A 23,097-nucleotide genomic window follows, 5' to 3' on the forward strand; every position below is an offset into this window, starting at 1 on the left:
AGCTTGTGATGGCGCTGGGCACTGACACAACTACCAGCAGAAAGGTCAAGTGGGCTGTGCTAGTCATTGGTGTGGCCAGGTAGTCAACAGGGAGGTGACACCATCCCTGGATTGCAAGATGAAGGTGCCAACAGGACGATATCGTAGTCTGTGTGCTGTTCACTGGGGTACAGAGAGGCCAGGAGAATGATGGTTCCCTGCTCAGCCTGCAGAAGGCACTGCAGTCAGAATGCCTTAGGGCCTTCAAATTTAAATATGTCAAAACTCTAGGTGGGCAGTGATATGCTTTAGAATTCTAGATTTTTTTTTCCTGGGGATTGAATCCAGGGGCATGTTACTACTTCTCTATATCCCTGCCCCTTTAATTTTTTTTTTTTTTTTTTTTTTTGAGGCAGAGTCTCGCCAATTTGCTTATGGCTTTGCTAAGTAGCTGAGGTCTTTGAACTTGGATCCTCCTGCCTCAGCCTCCCAAGTCACTGGGATTATAGGCATGCACCACCGTGCTAGGCTCTAGATGTTTCTTAAAGATAAAAATAAAACTTTAAGTCAATAGCAAAGAAATCAAACATTTAACTTTTACAGAGAGCAGGAGAGTCAGCCCCAGAGAAGTAAATGACTTTCTCAGAATTCTGTTGTTTGATCAGAGGTGGTATTGGATCAAGACCTCCGGGCCTCCTTTCATAGTTTCTAATATGGTGGAAGAGAAGACCAGAGGATTTTCAAATGTATTTTTAGTTTATTTGCCACCTAGCTCTGGTGGGGATGGTCCTCTTATGGGACCCTTCTGTATGATGCACAAATGGACTTCTGAGCCCCTTTATTCTGGACTGTATCTGTAGAGTCTAACTTATCAGGCAGTAAGTTCCTTGTTAGCAAGAGTTGTGTTAGTGGTCAGTTTCTCCAGTGTATAACATGGTGCTTGGTAAATAAAGGTACTTTGCACATTTTAAATTGAGATATATTTCAAAAAATTGGTCATCCTAACATGTACAGTTCTATAATTTTAAGTATATCTACAACCATCACCACTATCTAATTGCACAGCAGTTTTACTCCCCTCAAAGGAAACCCTGTACCCATGAGGAGTCACTGTATTACTGGCATAACCTGACCCCTGGCAACTGCTCATCTATTCCAGGTGTCTATGATTTGTCTATTTTGGACATTTCATATAATGGGAGTCCTATGACATGACCTTTTGTCTTCCACTCCTTTCACTTAGCATAATGTTTTCAAGGTTCACTTATGTTGTGGTCTGTATCAATATTTCATTCTTTTTATGGTCCAGTAATATTCCATTATATGGATATACCACATTATCTTTACATATTTACCAGTCATTAGCATGGTTTCCACTTTGGGGCTATTATGAATAATGCTTCTCTGGACGCTATATGCAACATTTTGTATGTATTTTCAATTCTCTTGAGTATATACCTAGGAGTGTATTATTGGGACATGACAATCCTATATTGAACTTTTTTGGAGGAACAACTAAACTGTTTTCCACAGTTATTTTGCATTCCTATCACTAGATACAATTTAAAATTAAACCCAAGTTCCTCCTATCGGTGAAATAACTTGTTTTTACCAAAATAAAAAATCCCAGCCAGCTGTGGTGGTGCACAGCAACTCCAGAGGTAGAGGCAGAAAAATCAAAAGATTGAAGTCAGTTTGAGCAACTCAGCGAGGCCCTAAGCAACTTAGTGAGACTACTTCAAAATAAAAAATTTAAAAAGCTAGGGATGTAGCTAAGTGGTAAAGCACCCCTGGGTTCATTCTCCAGTAACAAGCAAACAAACAAACAAAGCATACATTCATATCTATTTATATCCTATATCTTTAATCTTCAAAACTGCTTATATCCATACAACCTAGAGATCTATAGACATACCGTGTAAAGAAAAGCAGGGCCTTTACTCTGAGACATTATTTAATTGATTTACTTATTTATGCTGAAAGTGCCTTACTGTAGCCCCAAGATTCATTTGCTTGCTGTTTAGAAGTCTCTCCTACTCCAAGTTCCACAAGCAAAGACAGCAACTGAAATTTATCAGAGCCTGGGAACATTCCAACTCCAGTGCCCAGAAAAACCCAGTTCGCAAAGGTTTGCATGTAGCCCAGTAGAGAAGGAGAATTCTCATGACACAGAATAAGACCCTATGGGATAAAGATGGACTTGGGATGAAAGGTCAAGTTATTGAGGCCACTGCCAGCATCCAGCCTTCTCCCTTCTGTCCATGATGGCCCAGATATTTTGTAAGGTCATTTCTGACATTGCTGGAATGTTCTGGCCTAGTGGAACAACTTTCAGTTCTGTTTCATATCAGTCTTTTCCCTGATGGACTACTATGTGATTCTAGTGTGCGGCTGGGTACATTCATCTCTTATCCTTCCCGCAGGCCAGACTTGTCCTTAAGGGGCACAAACTCTGTCATCACTTGGTAGCCAGCAGTCCTGATGGAGTGGCAGCTATTTCATAAGTAATGAGATGGTGAGGTCATCAATCTGTCCAGTATTACCCCTCATGGTAATATTATGTGACATTAATTTGTTTAGCAAGACTTCAGCTGAACATGATGTCACATAGACCCTGGTTCAGTTGGGCAGTTAAGAGTTTAACGAGGATGCAAGCAGCTGCTCCCTACATGTTTCTTGGTTAGCTTCTTCATTAAGAAGGATACCAAGATTGATCCAGTTCGTTTTCTCTATGCAGTGTCTGTTGGTACAGGCCAGTGGTACAGAATAGAAGACACAGAGACAAACCCACACATCTATAGTCATCTGACTCTTGACAAAAGTGCCAAAAACATACACGGTGCTGGGAAAACTGGTTATCCATGTAGAAGAATGAAACTAGACCCTTATTCTCTCACCCTGCACAAAAATCAACTCAAAATGGATCAAAGACCTAGAAATTAGATCAGAAGTTATGCGACTCCTAGAAGAAAATGTAGGGTCAACACTCCAGCATATAGGCACATGCAATGACTTTCTCAATAGGACCCCTAACACTCAGGAAATAATGGTGAGTTAATAAATGGGATATCATCAAATTAAAAAGCTTCAGCACTGCAAAGGAAACAATTAGGAATGTGAAGAGAGAACAGAACCTAAAGAGTGGGAGGAACTCTTTGCTAGCTACTCTTCTGACAGAGGATTAATATCTAGAATATATAAAGAACTCAAAAATCTTTACAGAAAAAATCAAATACCCCAATTAATAAGTGGGCAAATTAATTAAACAGACACCTCTCAAAAAATACAAATGGCCAATAAACATATGAAAAAATGTTCAGCATCTTTAGCAATTAGGGAAATGCAAATCAAAACTACATTGAAAGTTAAGGGATAGGACATATGTTTTCTCTCATATACGGAAGCTAGACAGGAAAAAGGAAAAGAAAGATGGGGTGGATCTCATGAAAATCAAAGGGAGATCAATATAAGAAAGGCACTGAGGTGTGAGGCGGGGAGGGAGGAAGTGCTGGGGAGTGATAATGGCCAAAGTATATTGTTATATTGGGTATTGTGTGCATGTACAAATATGTAACAACAAATCCATCAGCATGTACCACTATACGGCACCAATAAAAATATGTAGGGAAAAAAAAGAGAAAGAAATGCAGCTCAGTTGGACAGTGGCATAGAGGACTAGCACATCTGCTTGAATTGCAGATATATTCAGTTGTTTACGGATATGTATAAGCTCCCTTTTTAAAATTTAGACAATAGAATATCATAATAAAATGACACATTTATGTAGAGCTTGATAAATGTCATAAATCACATCCTTTTCCCCCAAACCTAACTGCCGTCTGAAAAGACATTGGGGGAATATTTGTGAGGTAGATGTGAGCTCTGACCCCTGTTACCGAAGTTCATCCAAGTAGTCTCATTTGCATATTTTACAGGAAGAAGCCCTTTAGCCCAGTACATGTACACGCAAATTCCATTGTGTTTGCACAGTAAAATGATCCAATTAATTACTGATTCGCTTGAGAAAAAAAAATAATGTTTGTTGAACATGTTTTGTTTCTTCAGGGTATTGATCCCTGTAATCTTGAGTGGTGGACTAACTGAAAGTGACCAGTGAGTCAAAGCAAATTTTCCCCCCTTTTTTAGCATAAAAATAGGGATAACTTACAGTCCCTTTTTTCCAGGACCAGCAGCCCAGCTCAGGGGAATGTCCATCTCCTCCCTCCTGTTAGATTTCCTCTGACACTCCACCCCTTAGAACTTTGGCCCTATACATGGCTCTGTGATGCCTGCTTCTGTCTAGTCCTACTTTTTAAATGCAAGTCTCCACTACTGACTGGTACTTATGGAGACTATCTCTTACTTCAGATTCTCAGGAATGAAAACTTTATTGGCCCAATTCATCTTTTTTCAGGACTGAATATATACTGTGTGTCCTTGGCCAACTGACCTATGGGTCTTTCTCCAATCCAGTATCTGCTAAGAATCTGGCTGTATCTAGCCAAGGGGAAGAGTCATGGCTCAATGCCTTCCCAAAAGAGAGGCAGAATGAGGGCAGAGGAGGAATGGCTGGGCAGAGTCTCCCAAGGAATGCTCTTACATCTGGACAGTGAGTATTGATAAATGAAAATCTTGCCACAGGAATTCTATGGCATTTTCATGGATATATAGCCTAAATAACTGGAAAGATAAGCTGAGTAACCTTAGAACTAATTCATCTTTGTTTTATTCATCAGTCTCTAGAGGAAAGATTGTAGGGATATAAATGAATTAGGAACAATTTTGTTTCTTGAACTAAGAATCTGGATACAATCAGTTAAAAGGGAACAGTATGCTATGTCCCTTTTTTTAAGGAACCCTGAAGATACGTTTGCCTTGTGATATCCTTTCTTATCAAGTCTAGGAAATGGAACTGGGCTATAAAAGCAGTGGTGAGATTTTGCACATCTCCAAGCAAAGATGAGGCAATTGGGTGATGTTATCTGAGATTGTTTCTTTGAGATGCTTATGTTCAGAATCACAGGACAGATTGGTGCTCATCATTACTTCCTGTGGGGTAAACAAGGACAGTGACACTGTGGTACTCCTCTTCTACCTACTCCCTGGTTTTCATTAGTTATAACATTGTTTTCATGTTCTTTGCTCAAAACAATCTCATTCTCTTCTGTAACCATAACCTGGTTATATGGTCTCAGTTTGATTGTAACTGAATTCACTGTTCATCGCTACTCCTTTTACTGTAAGTTTTCATTCCTGACTTTATTTCGACTCATCTCTTAATTGGCTGGCTATTGTTGTTAAATTCTTTTCCCAAGAAGGGTTCATAGTTTTGTACAGTCTGAGCACATTTGGGTTTTTAGTGGTCTCCATTGTCTTTATGTCTGTACAACATTTTGGCTAGGTGTAAGGTTCTTGAGACACACTTCCCTTTGCCAAGACTCCCGGGTATAGGGATGTGAGTTGTCCCTATTAACATTCCTGTATTAATGCAGGAATATTTGGAGGTGAAATGATAGGTTACAGCTCTCACAATCCAATCAGCTCATCCTAGTTTTAAAGGACTGACTGGGTGGTGACTGTAGCCAGGTGGGTTGTGTTTGGAAGAGGTGGGTCACTGGAGGCATGGCCCGGAAGGGTTCATCTTCTCTGCCACCCTTTCCCTCAACTTCTTTGCTTCCTGGTTGCCATGATTGGAGTTCTGTTCCTCTACCATGCCCTTCCACCCTGATGCCCTGCCTCACCTTGGGCCCAGGGCAATGAGGTAAGCTTTGGACCGAGACTTCTGAATTTGTATGCCCCAAATAAACTTCTCCTCTAAGTTGTTCTTGTCAGATATTTTCGTCACAGAAATGCGAAGCTGACTTAAACATTCCTTTGTCTTTCAAGCATCAGTGTTGCTGTGGAGAAGTCTAAGAGTAGTCTGTGTTCTTCTCTTTTCCTAGGTGATAGGCTTTTTATTTATTTATTTATTTTGTCTTGATATCTGAAAAATGATATCCTTGAAGTTCAAAAGCTTAGTGTAGGACTTGGATTAGCATTCTGAATCAACTCTTGCCAAAATATTAAATCTATACACTTTAAATCTGTAAGTTCAGATCTATCTTCATCTTGGAAGGCACTGTTGTATTAATCCTTGAATACATCTTCTAATTCTTAGATTCTCTACTTCTCAGACATAAATTTGAAGCCTTCTCTCTCTCTCTCTCTCTCTCTATATATATATGGCTTTTTCTCATTATTGTAGGATCTTTCTTCTGCTTTTATTGAAATTATCTTTAACTTTTCTGTGCTAGGAATTAGATATTTTATTGGCATCTGCTCTGTTCTTTGACGTCTCATTTCTTACTCAGTATTGATACTATGTTGATCTTCAGTTCTCATTTCTTAATTTCTATAATCATTTCCCCCTCTCATTCTATCATACATTCTTCTCAATCTTGAGCTCTTTTTCATTTCATGCATTAATTCAGCAGCCCATTGTCTATGCCCGCTCTTCTTCACTAGTCACATCCACCAGAGGGATCCCATGGAGAGGACAATCAGATCATGTGACTGCCTCTGCTCAGAGCCCCCATTGGCTTCTCACCTCCCTCTCCATCACTCATGGAAGAAGCCAAGGGCCTTACAGGAGCTGAAGGACCCTGACTTCTTCCACCTCTCTGCCTTCACTCCTGTTCTTGCATGTCCTTGACTCGGGGAAGCGCCCTCCTCCCTGTCTGGAATGCGCTTTCTGCAGGTGTACAGACGGCTTATCCTTCCACCACCGTCAGGTGTTTACTCAGATGGCCATTTCTCAAAGAGGCCTTTCTCCACCACTTTGCTTAAAACCACACTATCCTCCTTGATTTTTCTCCATAGCACTGAACGCTTCCTGTCACCTACACATCTAAGCCTCACATATGTTTTACTGTGCCAACCCCCAACCAGAATGGGAACTCTTCCACAGCAGAGATTTGTTTTTGTCTTTTTTTCACTGTGGTATCCCAGCACTTAGAAACATTTTCTAGGACTTAGTGAGCACTCAGTAATTACTTGTTGAATGACCGAAGAAGCTGAGCATTCCTTCCTCTCCCAGGGAAGATTTCCTAGTTCAAAGCCATGCTTTCCTGGACTGATGGCATCGCATGGCTTTTACTCATTTGCCAGCAAAGGTCACATGACAAGGTATCAGGAGGGGGGTGAATTCTTTATGTCAGTACAGGTTAAATTCCCAGTTTCAGTACTACTGAAAGCTCCTGATAGCCTAAAATGGTTTTGAAAACCTGAATTTTGAAGTTTTGGAACTTATCCTATTCTGTTGTAATTTGATGAAGCATGAGAAGCTGACCAATAGCATTTGCTATCAGTCCTCATTGTGTCCCTTCTCTATGCCTGGCACTTTCATTTCATAAGGAACAACTCTCATCCTCATCCATTGCCAAGCACAAAGTCCAATGCAGATAGAAAATGTGGGAACTCCTTATTCAAAATGTAGGAAAAAATGTGCCAAAATATAAAATATAATTTTTTTTCTTTCTTTTGGTCTCTCTCCCAACTTGTAGCATTTTGATTGCTATTCAGTGTTGTCCTATGGTGAAATTAAATTTTAAATGATTAACCTGAATTTTTCCTTTATTCTTTTGCACAATATAATATCAATTTTAAATGCAAATATAAGAGCATTTAATTCACACATGGAGTCACTAAAATCATACAAATCCATTTCATAGATTGAAAGTACATATGTATTTCCAGAACAATAGAAATGCTGGGCAAACCTACACAGTGGTTTTATTTTGTTTTTAATTCTTTTTTTGTGTGTGGGGGGAGTACTTGGGATTGAACCCAGGGGCACTCGACCCCATCCCCAGCCCTATTTTATATTTTATTTAGAGACGAGTTCTCACAGAGTTGCTTAGCACCTTGCTTTTGTTGAAGCTGGCTTTGAACTCGCAATCCTCCTGCCTCAGCCTTCTTAGCCTCTGGTATTACAGGTATGCACCACCACGCCTGGCTTTATTTCATCCTTAATACATGCTTATTCCACAATACTCTACCTTTGGTTTACTGACGAGTCAGCAGGGACTGAAAGGGAAGGGGGCAGGGGCGGTCCTGTTTTTGCGTTTCCTTCTGTATTGTCATTTTCAGTGTGGGTAGGTTGGCTAATCAGGCAAGGAATAGGAGTGATCGGGTTCCCATTGCCTTCTTTCTACCTTCAAAGAAAATGGCTTGAATGAAAAACGACCATTTAACTCCCCTGTTGACTCGGTCACATATGTTCCTTGTCCTCACTTTCTGTCCCTGAATTCCAATACGCCCTGGGTCCACTGGAATTCAGTACTCATGGGGCAGCAGGAATGGGAGATGAATACTGTGCAAATCCCACCTGTTGACAATGCGTGCCCCACTTTCCCCTTGTACTTCACTTGGCCAAATTATTATAAAGTTCAGTGTAACAGCAAAGCAGGTAAGCAAAGCACAAGGCCCCATACAACTAAGCAGGCCACATCCCGTGAAGCTGGCGTCCTCCTACCACCTCCCCAGTGGAGTGTTATTACCATTCACAGATGAGATCTCTGAATCCCACAGAGAGAAAATAATGTGTCCAAGGTCACTCAGCACGTGGTGGAGCTGGAATTTAAACCCAGCCTGTGTTTGATCAGGCTGTCTGTGTGGCCATTGTGGCATAATAGACTCAGCACGGGTAGGAGGCCAGACGTGAGGAGTTTTGACCCATTTTCTAGGTGATTGTGTAACCCTGGACAGGCTTGCTGTAGGCCTTCAGGTTTCCTCTTCTTTAATGCCTGCTTAATCATGCAAGCTGTGGATTTTCATAAACCAGAACATGGGCTGCACTGTCCCTTCTCTCTGTGTGCTGAGAACTGGTGACATGCTAGAGGCAGTGCCACCCCTCCTGTGCAGCAAATGAGGGCATGGTTGTGCATGTCACATGTGGTATTTGGCTTGTCCCTCAGGTGATGACTGAAATATCCCAGGGGAATAAGAGAAAAGCTGTTTTCTGGGAGTGTGCCGGGGTACAATTAGGAGAGCCATGAGGAGGAACAAGGAAGCCAATATGGGTTTTGTAAACCTTTCAAAAATTCTGTAACCAAAAAAAAAAAATTAATGTCTCTATGTAACCCACAGAAATGCCGTTCCTTGAAAGTGATTAGGGCAGATAACTGAGCTGCATTGGTGTGTGGATCTGGGTATACTATTTTCCCCTGTCCTGCTAAGGAGGAACCCAACAGGCCAAGATTACCTGCTATTTACTGACAGGTCCTATCACACGAGGTCCAAGAACTGATGAAGGATAAGGCATCAGGAGAGAGAACTCTTCTACAAAACATGGGGAAATGTGACAGATTTTCCATTTTGCTGGGTTTTTGGGAATGCCAAAGGAGTCAATGTGCATTAATGTACAGATGTGTGTTTGCCCATGTGTGTATGTGTGGGTAAGTGCAAGTATGAGTGTGTGGGTAGTCAGGGAGTGGGAAGAGAAATTAACAACCTCTGTAGAAAGGAAGCTGCAGCCACCCAAAGGCAGAGCCCATGGCTTTGAACTATGACAGACCTGACCCTTTCCTCACAGGTAAAGTGTAATAACACATACTTCCTCCATGTTATGAGGATTAAATGAGGTGATAATCGTAAAGACACTGGAACGGTGGCCGACATGTAATAGGTGCTCAGGAAGTGATGGTGAAAGTGGTAGTGAGGGGAGGCTATCAAGGGGACATGGTTGAGCTCCTTTTTAGCTTGCTTTCTTTCCAAAGTAATTATTAGAACTTTCAAGTAATTGCTAAATCAATTTTCATATGAGAGAGAGTGAATTTATTTTTAATTTACTTGAGTTAGATTTTCAAGCCAGTCTATTTGATTATAGAAAATGGATACTCATTTAGAATTTGGACTTGCCATATGGTAAGCTTTCAACATTTATTCCTTAGTGCTATAGTGTTAAAGGCTTGGTCCCCAGCTTGGCACTGTTGGGAGGTGGTGGAAATTTTAAGAGTGGGTCTTTCAGTCATCTGGAAAAAACCCAATCCTTCCTCCTTTCTTTCATGTCCCAGCTATGAGGTGTCTATTTTTTTCTCTGTCATATACTCCCCATCAAGGTAGGTACCTCACCACAGGCCCCAAAGCAATGGGGCCAATCAACCATGGACTAAAACTTCCCAAATTGTGAGCCAAGATGAACCTTTTCTCTTTATACGTTGATTAGCTAAGACACCTGTTATAGTTAGGGAGAGCTAACAGTAGTTATCCAACTTTGTGCCTATTGCTATGTGAACACAGACATCCTAAGGTGACCACTTCCCTTTGAGAGAGAGCCCACAATCATTTGCAGATATTAACATGTAAATCCTTCATTGCCCTAAAGTCAAGTTCAGAGCATGGGTGATGTTAAATACCAGAAAGAAGAAAGCCTTGACAGGAAGAGCATCCCAATTCCACCTGATAGAAAACGACTGCTTTTATATACCAAGAACTAAATTCCTCCCTAGAAAATATTTTAAAAAGAGAGAAAGCTAATAATGGCTTTTTCACAAGTAATTCAGGGCTATTTCTAGACTTGAGAACTTCTCATGTATCTGAAATTAGGCTAAAATCTGAGAAATTTACCAAAAGATCCTTTGAGCCAGGTATATCTGTCTAACTGTCTCAAAATAAATAAACAATCAAATTATAAATAGATAAGAGTAAATGGGAATGTTGTTCAATGGCAGAATGCCCATGGGTTCAATCCCTAGTACTACACCCACAAATAAATAAATAAATAAAATGAAATAAAAAAGAAGAAGAATCCTTTGAATTCTAGAAATAGGTTCCATTACACTTATAGAAAAAGAGTGATCTTTGTGTTTACTGTCATCTATATCCTTAGTGGATTTTTTATAGTTATATTTAGATATAGTTATATATTGTTTATAGTTTATATTTAGATAAACCTTAATAATTTTTATCATTTTCTTGGGCTTCAACCTATTCCTTAGGTCTAAGTTCAGGACTGGCTTTTGAGAAGGCCTACAGGGAAGTTTGGATACAAATGTAAAATTCCACTTTAATAACTCAAGGACAGGAGTTTTACTGGGCATTGATTCTGTGAAATTCATATGGAAAAAATCCTAAGCATTGTCAATTGAAGACACAGAGTTAGGATCAAAAGGGCTTAGACGCATAGGAATTTGTCTCAGACTGTAGGAAAGTTTGGAATCATCACTTCCAATAAATTTTCATTAAGATTATAAGTGACTGTCAGGCAGATTGTTATTTTAGCCAACTGAGAGTATACGGATTACTTTTCAGATGTGACTGCATATGCATAGCTATTTGTAAAGTTCACGTCCAACTTTCTATTTGGCAAGACAGTTTTTTGGGCCAGGGGTCCTCAGTCACTGTAGGAGCTGACTGTAGCTAAGGCCTTACCCTTACAGACTAGAGTCATGCTAGACATCTGCATTTAAAGCACCCTGAGTAGTTCTGTCCCCAGAAGTCTGCAGACCATATTGGTGGGGGTTGAAAAGCATGAAATCTTTGTTGCCTTCCAGGAGTGCAAAGCCACTACTACAGAAGGGTAAGCCAATCCCAATGGGTCACAACCCATTCTTAACATGCTGTATGTCCCATGTGGGTGGCTATCCCTTGATCCCACTTATCAGAGAAATGTGTAAATAAATGAAGGAACATAGCTACTTCTGGGACATCTATTGCATGTCAATCTGCTAACCACTGGAAATGCACTCACCAACGCAACCCAGTTTGGAAGGAGGAGCCAATATGTTTGGGAACAGAAAGTTAGCCGAAGCCTTTAGAACTCCATTTGGAAAGAAAGGTAGCTCAGGTGTGAGATGCTGGCCATGTGACTTCTCAGGTCTAGCCTCCCTAGAGTGGCACTGAGAGCCCTCTGTGCTCCACCACGCACCTGCTGGATCTTGAGCTTCCCCTGCTGCCCATGAGCTGGGAACTACTTGATACCTTCTTGTGCCGTATCTTCTGCATGGAATGACCTTTCCCTCTCTCCTCCCTTGGCCTGTCAGTCCTCACCTGTTCTCCTGCCTCCAGGATGGGGAGTGCTCAGCACTTGTGCCTCATGTTGTCTAACACCTTCTTAATTTCTCTGGGAATATTTGTGGGTCTGAATTTTCTCTACTCTAAGCACCTCCAAAGCAGTGGTTTCTCTCCTCATATTTCTGTACTGCCTGTGTGGGACCCAGCACACAGTGGACATCCCATCAGTGTTTGAAGTGAGGTTGATAGGTGCAAACATTAAGTAGAGAGCAAATAAGGAATTCGTTCTCAAGATTTCTTTCTGCTAAATTCTGCTAGAAAGGATTTTGAGTGCTCTCTTGCCCAGGGACCCAGGGGTGTTATGAGATGTACTTGGACACCTGGGCTCTTGGGCCCATGGAGGGGTCACAAAATTCTTGCACTACAGGTGCTGGGGGCAGGCTCAGGACCCTCCCAGGCTGCTTGTTTTCAAATGGCAACATTTTCCTCTTAATTGGCATTTCTATTGAAATGATACATGCTTGAATTTTTGCCAAGACTGGATGCATACTAACAAGCTTTTCTCTTCAACAGAATGGTCTCTGTTGGTCAGTGGTGGACAATCCTTGCCTCATTCTGTGAGTGAATGAAAAGTAGTGAGTCAGTTTCGGGGAGGAGGGGGGTTAAAACAACAAATAAAACCGTGGGCCAGTGTCTGTATTATGAAAACTTATCTCATCTGAGTGGAATGAGACTGAGATAATTTCTTTGAAATAAGAATTTAAAAACTTAAAGAATTAAAAAAACTCTTCTTTCTTATGAACCACAAATTTCTTCCTTTTTTCTTTTTTCCCTCTTGATTTATGTTGCTGCATTTCTAACTGGAAGTAGAAAATATCTCCACTTGGCTTCTGTTCTCGCAGCTCTTAAGGATTCTGTCCTGAGGCAAGGAGGCAAAACAATTTGGTTTTACTCTCCCACATTCCAAAAATAACTTTAGCAATACCCTCTGGTTATCTAGAAAGTGCAGAGTGGATGCTTTTATCCTAAAGTAGCAGTGTCTGATTGTCGGGAGGGACTTTTGCCATATGCCTGTTATTTAGCAACTAACTGCTGGTGACTCACTCACTTTGACTGTGGTACAGAAAAATTCTTTCCATGGAAAACACTGCGGGTGGGGTGGGGGAGAGCTCTCTCTGAACCACTATGTAGTATTTTCCTTTAGAAAAGGCTTCTATGAAAATGAACAGGCGCCAGCTGTTACTCTGCTCTCTCCGACTCCCAAGATGTCAGTGAGCCTTTCTAGACTCCGTCCCTGTGCAATTTGTCCCCAAAGGTGCACAGGTACATACAGAACTACAACATAGGACCGGCTTGGTTAGTAAACTTAAATCTCAGGATTAAAAGCCATCATCTCAAGTTAAAGAGAAATGGAAGCAATGGTATTTACAGTTTGGACTAGATGGTGTCCACTGTTGCATTCCAGCAGAGGTGGGGTGGGGGAGAGAAAGAGAGTGTAGCTTAATTTTTCTCTTTTTCTTCTTCTTCTCTCTTTCCCCCCTGCCTTATGCATGTATGTAGCATGGGCTACAACCCCAGCCCCACTGTTCCCTTTCCCTGGAGCTGAAAATCACCAGAGCCTTCAAGAGAAAAGTGCTTAAGTGAGGTCCTGATCTATTTATGCAGCAAAAATATAGCAAAATAAACTCACCTGCTAGGCCCATCACACCAACTAATTCCCGTTCTCTGCAGTTGATTTTGCTTGTCAACATCTCTTTAAAGACTCTGAGGGCGATGAGGGGTGGACAAGCAGACAAGTGCAGTTTTAACCATGAAAAATGGGGAATGCAAAGAGCTTGTCTTAGAGATGCTCTTGAACCATGCCATCCCTCTGCACTTTGGGTCATGTCCCTCTCATCTTGGCTCACATTTATGAATGGAGGTTGAGAAGCTGCTTAAAGGCTCTTCAGTACTTATACCCCAGCTGGCCGCTGTTGTAGGAAAAACATGACCCTGTGGGGCTGCGGTGCTGGTGGAGGATATTGTGGGAGAAGCATGTCATAGAAAAGACGGCCAAGGGGCTAGAGGGGACTTAGCCCTTACTTACAGACTGAGACACTCCAAGCTATTAATAGTAAAGCCCTGAGTCACAGATGTAGGAATGTCACAGCTGCTTAGCTCTGCTACTGTTACACATCAGAAAGCCAGCTTTAGAGACCTGCCCAAGAGGAATAGAAAGAAATGGCCATTTTCCTCCCTTCTCCCCAGCTATGCCACCGAACATAATTTATTTAAAACCATAGCCACCCTCTGAGTCAAAGCTGAGGCAGGTTGGTTGACTCCATTCCTTTCTGTTCCCCTGGCTCTCTTAGACCCAACACGTTACAATATTTGCAGTAAATACAGTCTAATACTGGCTGTGCATTCTGGTTTCTGAAAGATGTGTTGGCCATCTGCTGCTCTCCCTGAGTGGTGCGACGTCTGTCTTTTCCTCTTGCTCATCACGTTTCTTCCACGTGTATGTGATGTGCAGTGGGGACCCCAGTGATCTAAATTGGGGAGACAGGTGCTGGAATAGGGTGGGTGTCGGTTTTGTGAAGGAGGACATCCCTTGCTCACAGGAGACCTGCCTGTGACCTGGTAGGTCAGAAATCAAAAGCCAGGAGCTACGCTGAGGGTCAAGTTCATGCTGATCCAGGTTACAGATGGTGCTAGACCAGGCTGCCCCTTGATTTTAACTAGGGTTCCTCCCTCACAGATACATATCTGAAGATCTTGAAAAGTCCAACCAAGCAGGGAGAAGTGGATTCTCAATCCTGCCTAACTGGATAAGTCACATGTTTTTTCTTTGATCCTGAATTAGACCCTGGATAAGGAAATGAATCCTGAAAGTTCCTCTTCCCAGGCTGGCTCTCAGTCTGTCCCTTTCTCCTTCCACCCTCATTCTGGTAAAATGGGGGTGGGGTAATAGGGCAAATCAAATGTCCATTATTTCATTTTTCATAGGAAAATGAAGTTGCCACTAGCATTTTTTTTCTATTAGGGCCAATTTTCCTTACTCAGTTTGCCTGAAAGAAGCTGCCGTAAGAAACTAATAAGCTAACAATTGACTAGTTTTACTTATGGAAACAACCCCTGGCTGTGGCTCGGACTCCCTCCTCTGGCAATCATTTATCACACCCTGGGAGGGAGCCAGGGCTCAGGAGCATTTCGTCGCTAGTTCTCCCTGGGCTCGCGAGTGAGGAATGCAAGGTGGTGTCAGTGACCGGAGATTAGGACGGTGGAATTTTGCATTTGTTACAGCAGCAGCTGTAGCGAGTGGTTTCAGCCCCGGGGCAGAGTCGCGGAGCAGGGCGCGGCCGGCGCTCGCGGAGAGCACGGGGCGCGCTCGCTGGGCGGGCCTGGGAGCGGGCCCGCCGCGCTGGGGGCGGGATCGTAGACGGCAGCCGCGTCCTCGGACTTCGCGAGTGGATGTCGGGGGCGTCTCCCCTCGGTCTCTGCAGCACGGATCTGTCTGCCTAGGCGCTTCCACGCCCAGAGTTCATTCCTGCTGCCTTCGGCCCGCTCCGCCAAGGACCCGGTTGCCATGGTGAAGGAGAAAGGTAATTATAAATATCGATCCGGGCGCGCGGTTGCAGAAGTTGGAGTGGCACTGCAGGGCTTGGCCACCTAACCGGCAAGGATCAATCGGAAGCCGGGCAGACATGTTTTGGGTGGGAGACTCTCTGTACTGTGGAGTCCGGGATTCCATCGAACCGGGACTTCATTCAGAACCTTTAATTTAGCCACAGCGTCTGAACCTCATCTTATTTCTGGAGTGTTTGCACAACTGAGCTCCTGAGGGTGTGCATCTCATTTGATTGTTATCGCATTTTAATCTTTGGTTGTGTATGAGACTGTCCTCATCCTACCTTCATTCTCTTCTTCCTCCTTTACCTCCCTTCCCCCAGTCAGTGGGTTCAGAGATGTGATGGAAGGAAGGGTCCTTCCTACAGCCTCGGGCTGTGTTGGGACCAGCCCAAGCCTCGCTAGAGGCTGGAAGGAGAAGCAGGGTTGTTGTGTGGAAGGTTTCAGGTGTGCTGTATTTATAGCCTATCATTTCATCACTCCTCCAAATGCTTTCTTCAAAGACGCTGTCCATGGCAAAGGTAACGGAATCACATTATAAAGCAGAATGTGAAAAGGCCAGGTGGGTGTGCCCTGCACAGGTGTCTTTCATGCATGCATTGGGCGTGGCCCTGAAATTAAGTCAAATCTCTCAGACTTGAATTCTAGTTTGCAAAAGAAGACAGCGAGAGTTTGTTTTTAATTATTCAAGTAATATATAAATTCATCTTCAGTTAAGAAAGTGAAATGTAGAAATAGGAATTAAAGAAAGCTCTTCCTTCCTACTCAGTCAACCTCAGTTGTTAACGGTTAGTGTATGTCTTTCCAGATCTTTCTAGACTGAAATTAGATATACTATGAGAGAAGTATTAAAAAATGGGATCATTCTATCACCATTTTTCTGTGACTTCATTTTTTTCTCTTAACAATTCTTTAGAGACCTTCACCAATGGTCTTATAATGTAAATGGTCAACCCTTAATCTTGCTCTCTGGTAAGCTTAGATTTATGGTCACATCTTCTTACTGTGGGATATACTTTCCACCACTCACACAGACATCTGCCTTTCTGGGGATGTCTTGGACCATTTCAACAACTTATCTATATCTACTTTCTCTTAAAGCTACTACAGGGAGTACATTCGAGATGAAAATGCTGAACTCAAGTTGATCCTTTTTGCTGGAAATGCAATTTGGATTTATTACACTAATGGATGGGTTGAGAAATAGCCTCATGACAGCTTGTCAGTGTCAGGGCTGCACGTCAGGACAGACCCGTGGTTCTGCTATTTGTTCTGCGCCCGAGGTCTTCAGTGCTGACCTGCTTTAGCTTTGGTCTTTCACTGCATAAACAGTAGTTGAGTGAAACGATTTGGTGCAAATACAGGTGCTTCTGATAATGTCTCATCCCTTGCTGGGGTGCTTCCTGGATCTCTCAGTGCCAAATACAGTTGTGACATTTACTGAAGGTTGGATCTCTTCATTTGTACCTCCCACCCACCTAGAATAACATGGCCCCAACCTCTGATGCGTCCTAGTGCAAGTAATTTATGAGTGATGGGAGAATGAACAATAAAAGCCACTTCTCAGTCTATTCCTGTGGGGTGCAGGGCAGCCCCAGACCTGCCAAACGTGGCATGCATTGTACACCAGGAGACCACATAGCAACTCCTCCTCAGTCCAGAGCTTAGGCTGCCTGGGTTTACCCTTACTTTACAAGGCAGCAGCCACTTTCTAACTGGAACACTTTGGAAAGGCCATTGAGAGGTCACATACTAGCATTATCTTAACCTTTACCCACTGATTAAAGACTGTTCCTTTTTTATTTTGAGGCCTCCCAGCTTTCTGATTACACCTACCTCAGCCAACAGCAGAGAAAGGCAGGGTTTTTTTGGCAGTGACACCAGAGCTTCCATGGAAAGAAGGGAACTTGATTGTAGCCTGTGATGTGAGAAGGGCACAGGGGAGTGTGTAGCGCAGCATTTATCCTAGAGATGAGGAAACTGGGGATCAGAAAAGGTGAGTGAATTGCTCAAGGTCACACAGCAGGTAGTTGGACCATACTCATCCTGTGTGTCCCATACATGGTTTCTATTACTACACAGTGAGTCTCTCAGGAGGCAGCTGCCCTAACTCCAACTTCCTCTGTCCTGTACAGCTTGGTGTCTGCCCTGTGGTAGATTCTCCAACAGCAGACACAGGTTGGACTGTTGTCAGAGCTGGGACAGTACCTGTGGCTTCTTGATATGGGGACTTTTCCAGTCCTCTGCATTTCTTCTTGCTCCCAAGTTCCTTTCTTCCTGCTGGAGCTGACAGGACTCACCCTGGCACAGACTCAGGTCAGGGTAGCATTTGCCGTAGCAGCGGGGAAGCCTTCCGACTTCAGTTGTGCTCACCACTTGGCGCTCACGTTGATTTCTGCCATTGTTTTCTCTCTAAAATCTCACATTTAGGGGTGACAGGGGCTGGAAGCAAAGCACACTAACCCCCTCCCTTCCCCCTCCCCTCCTCCGGCTACACACACCTCCCTCCTCCTCCCTATCCCACCTCAGCTGGCATGGAGCGTCCTCTGACATTCTTTGACCCTCATGATCTTTGGTTCTCCTGATCAGTCTCCCTCTCCCTTCCAGTTGCAGACACTTATTGATCCCAGAATCCTGACGAAGTGGTTATTTCTCTGATGTGTTCAAGGGCACCTTGCCCTTGCTGTATCCCCCAACGAAGAAGCAGGAGAGGCTTTTGTGGGTTTATCGGTCAATATCTGTCTTCCTGAACACACACTCGTCAACCTGCACCCCAGAGGCGCCGCTCTCATTTAGAAGCTGTAATCGTCTAGCTGGTGTGTCTCCTAGTGCAGTTTTGAGACTTCAAAAGGAAGTTACTGGGTCTGTTTATTTATTTATCTATTTTTGGTTAGAGAAAACAAGAGTAAGCAAATACTGGAGATAGTTATATAAACATTCATCTGATTTGAATAATAAAGAATGCCTATGGTTTGGAAACGGTATAAAATGATAAGAATTCAAAGGCAAGAGACACAGTGAGATAAATAGAGCTTCACGTTTGGGCATCTCCTCCCCCCCCCCCCCCCCCCCCCCCCCGCCAGGAAGTTTTCTGCTACCCTTGGCTGGCCCAACTTGCTTTTAGGGTAGAAATTCATTCCAGTCCTTCAAGGGAGGGATGTCCGCTCTCCACTTGCCTTTTGAGTGTGTGGGACACATACACACACCCACGAGGCAAACAGTTTCTCTGGAGCAGGTCTTCTCCACATGGGCACCATTGATATTTTGACAGATCCTTCTTTGTAATTCTGCCCTGTGTGTTGTGAGATGTTTTAGCGGCATTCCTGGCCCTCCCCCACGAGATACTGGGAAGGTGGCACTCACTTTTTACTCATGACAACTGAAAATGTCTTCAGACATTTCTAAATGCCCCTCAGAGGACAGTGCTGCCTTGGTTGAGAACCACTGTGATAGAGAACAGGGGCTCTAGGACATCTGGACACAGTCCTCTTCAAGGTGTAGTCAGATGGATTCTCTTGAGCACAGAGTAGGAGATGTGAAATGTTTGGACAAGAAGCCGACCAACCCACCGCAGCTTATTGGGGCCAGTTAGCTTTTGGCAGAAATGGGTGTCTCAGATATAGAGGAGCACCAGTGTGCCTCCTTTCCCAGCGCATTTCAGTTCCTGGAAAGGGAATAATCTTGTTCATCAGAGCAGATACGTTACAGAGATGTCCTGGCTCAGTCTCCTCACTTTCCTTTAAGATCTTCCCCCAGGAAGCCACTCTTCATCACTGTCTCCAGCAGACTCTTTCTAGTGTGGACAAGGTGCTGGGTCCTCAGGAAGGTCTCGTGGAGTTAGAAGACACAGTTCTGTTCTCGGGACATTACCGTCTATTGGAGAAAGCCAACGAGGCTCAGAAACGACTCCCAGGAAGTGATGTTGAGAAGAGGGTCCAGGAGGTCAGACGTGGGAGATGCATCTCCCAAGTATGCTGACCAGGAAAGGCTTCCTGGAGCAGGCGGCTCTGAAACTAGGCTTCTTCTAAAGATTGGGGACATTTAGACATGGGATACATTGGAATGAAAAAAAAACAATAGATTTAAGAGAAGCCAGGGTGTTACAATCAGTGGGACATGAAGCAGTTTGATGTATGGAATGAGAGTGTTCGAGAGGTCAGATGGGCTTGCTCGGGCTTCCTGACCAAATACCACCAACTAGGCGGTTTAAACAATAGAAATTCATTGTCTCTGTTCTGGAAGCTGTAAGTTTGAAATCGAGGTGTTTGCCCCGTTTGTTCCTTCTGAGTCCTGGGGAAGAATCTGTCTCTGTCCTGTGCATCCCCGTGGCTTCTGGTGGTGCGCTGGCCCCCTTTGGTGGACCGTGGCTTGTGGAAACATCACCTCATCTCTGCCTTCCAGCCCACATGGCCTTTGCCCCCCGTGTCAAGTGGGCACCAGTCAGTGGATTAGGACCACCCTAATGACCTCGTTTTAACTTGATTCCTCTGTAGATATCATGTGTCCAGGTAAGGCCACATTCTGAGGTGTTGGGGTTTGGGGGGAGGGATGCAGTTCCACCTGATATACTCAGACATATGATAGGTGGTAAGGCTTGAGAAGCTTTGGGCAGGTGGGGCAAAGTGGGGGATGGGGGTGGGAAGGGGGAGAGGAGCGGGGAGAGAGCAGCTTTATAAACCTTGAAGCAGTGTTGGGGATTAGAGACCAGGGTCATCAGAAATGAGCTGTCCACTTTAAACCTCTTGGCAGGACCTTGAGATTTCTTCAACAGTTGGTATAAACACTCCCCACCACTGAAGGGAATGTTAGGAGCAGAACTTGCTCTCCTCTGGGAGCCTAGTAGTACTTCAGATGTTGGCTTCCCTGGAGAAGCCAACACCACACCCTACTGGGCACAAGCAGCTGTGTCCGGCATCCCCTTCCTGCCACATCTGAAGGCCACTGCACCTTACTCTTGGCAGCTCCAGAACACTGGTGTGCTGTGTCTCAAACGTGACCTACACACTGGCACCAAAGTAATCCTCTTAGGACGCCGAATCATCCTATCATTTTCCAGCTGAAAAACCTAAATCAACGACAAGATGAAATCCAGGCCTCCCTGCTGGCTGCGCAGGGTGCTCCCCAGTCCTCAAAATACCTCTTCCCCAGCCCCATCTGGGCAAATATCCTTCTAAGCCCATCTTGTTTTATTTTAATTCTTAATGTTATTATTAAATCTGTCGGTGATGGGACACATCCCAGATGGCAGGCTTTGGGCTTGAGAGCTTTGCATATGCTGTCTCCAGGCTTTTAGCTCATCAGGGTCAGTGGTGCCCCCCCCCCCCTCTAGGAGGAGGGGCTCATGGGAGTCAGGAAACTTGTGAGACCATATAGCTAGAAGGCAGAAGAATTTTCTACCTATCTCAAACCTGTGCTCGTTGTACTTATAACACACCAAAAATTTTGCTGTTTGAATCATCAGGGGGAGGGGGTATTGTCCCCTGCAACCTTGGACTTATTGTTTTTCCCACTCTCCCTACATGAGAAATATGTGTATCCTTCTCTTCTGCATTATCAATGACCTAACTCAAGTTCTGCTTCCTCATATAGTTCCCCAAAGGCCTATCCCTCTGTGAATTCTTCTAGAGTGACTCTGTGCACCTAAGTAAACAGAGACATTAAACCATCCTCACCTGTGCAACCGGAGCAGGTGTACGCAGTTTCTCTCCAGCACTGTGGACTTCATATGTAGTCTTGTAAAGCAACCTTTACAGCTGCCAAGTGTTGCTACCTCTAATGTAGCTGCCACCGCTTTGATCCCACTTCTCCCAGCATGCACACCACACAGACACTACCCACCTGGTGCACACACACTGTCTAATGGAATTGAAACCCAACTCTGTTCCACCCGGGGAAGACTGAGGACAGTAGGCCTTTCATTGTGGTGGGAAGAGTCCTCGTGTGTATGGTGACCAGAGAGTCATCTTCCAGGCCCCCACTTGCTAGCTGCTCCCAGTTTGGGTTGAATGTCTAAAGCTTCCCAAGCTGATGTCCAGTGTCCTACCTGACCCTGCTCTTGGATTTGTCTAGGTTCTTCATCTTTGCCTGAACTTGAAAAGCTCCACGCTTTTTAAGGAGACACTAGGGACAAGGACATTTCTAAACAAGGTCTGCAGGGAAGTTGCAGGAGACACTACAGGCTACACATTTCTCCGTCAGTTGTCTGTTTGGTGACCCGTTCACACAGCTCACTTGTGGGGGAAGAAGACTCCAGCTTTGTCTTACTCCACTTGAGAAAGAAAGAACATTCAGGCATGAATTATCTTTTTCTCATTTTATAAATGAAAGCGCTACTTTTAGGAGGAAGTATGTCTTTTCTTACCCTCTTTCCAGAAGGGCTGTCTGAATGATGAGATTCCCAAGGCTAAGGGAAAAAACTGCATTAGAAGAAAAAAAAAAAAAAAAAAAAGAGGCATGACAAATCCCCTGCCTTCTGCCGCCTATTCACTGAGGTCTAAAAGATATTATTAATCCAGAAAGAAAAAATATGTCATTGTCACAATTAGACATAGGGCTAAATGTGTAAATAAATTGGAGAGAAGGATTTGGATTGATCCAAAGCTCTTGAGAGCCATTTTGGATGAAGTCAAGAGTACATGGACAGTGGGCACAGGAGCAGGAGGGGCCCTCCCTATTATTAGCGGCTCCTGGACTCTAGGAGGTGGCCCTACCCCTTGCCTTTCCCATTACCTGGTTAAGTGACCAGGAAGGATGAACAACCTCTAATGCATCACCGCAGCCCTCTTTAAGGAAAAGCAAAAAATTGGATTTTCCAGATTCCTGCAGAAAAGCCCTGCTGTGGGAGCCTCACCCTACCGGAGAAGAATCTTGGCACCTGATTCTCTTTGAGAAGTGGCTCTTCTGAATCATCATATTCACAGCCCCGTGTGGGGCAAGAAGGAGGAGCCTATTACTGTTGGCTTCTCCTGTGCCAAAGTCAAAATGCTGAGTGTTTCCCTGAGCCAGCATTAAAGAGCCAGAGAACTTTTCAGAAGGTGCAGTGATCAGTGGGTGGTGCAGGGATTTCTTCCCATTGTGGTTGAGCCTGATCTGGGCAAACCACAGCTGAAACCAGCCCAGCTTCCTATTTCATTGTGTGCTAGGCTGAGGGTGACTCACACTGAGAGGTATGTTTATCCCAAATTGGCAGGAGCTGTGTATTCAAGGGCAAATTTTGTTAACAGTGGGGAAATCGAGTATTTGTTATGCATGACCTCTTTTCTCTGAGACATTATATTTGTGCTCAGACTGACATGATTAATACTGTTATGGTCCAGGGTGCTGGGGGGGGGGGGGGCACTGAGTTGCCTTTCTGGTCTCATTGCAATCAACAGTTCAAACTTGCATTTAACCAGGAAGATGCTGGCATTTAATAATTCCAGAGAAATCACTCTCTAGACCAGTGGTTCTCCAACTTTAGCAGGCATCAGCACCTCCTGGAGGCTTGTCTATGTGCCACTCATGGGTCTTGCCCCCAGAGTT

The 23,097-nt window shown here is 43.9% G+C and overlaps 1 protein-coding gene across 3 annotated transcripts in view; it reads left to right on the top strand.

Annotated features, from left to right (window-relative positions):
• The window catches only part of Ablim1 (actin binding LIM protein 1), a 279,926-nt gene that overhangs the window by 101,825 nt on the left and 155,004 nt on the right, over positions 1 to 23,097 (top strand). Inside the window, exon 1 of one of the 3 annotated variants that reach the window (XM_071610882.1) lies at positions 4,567 to 4,588. The exons of 1 other annotated variant lie outside the window; for it this stretch is intronic. In XM_071610882.1, coding sequence (XP_071466983.1) covers positions 4,570 to 4,588 — 19 coding nt within the window. In that variant the 5' untranslated portion in view covers positions 4,567 to 4,569. Of the gene's footprint in view, positions 1 to 4,566; positions 4,589 to 15,427; positions 15,552 to 23,097 lie in introns of those variants that run through there. One more of the 3 variants, XM_071610880.1, reaches the window with a different exon arrangement.

The sequence above is a fragment of the Marmota flaviventris genome, chromosome 4 (assembly GCF_047511675.1).
Source record: "Marmota flaviventris isolate mMarFla1 chromosome 4, mMarFla1.hap1, whole genome shotgun sequence".
Lineage (NCBI taxonomy): Eukaryota > Metazoa > Chordata > Mammalia > Rodentia > Sciuridae > Marmota > Marmota flaviventris.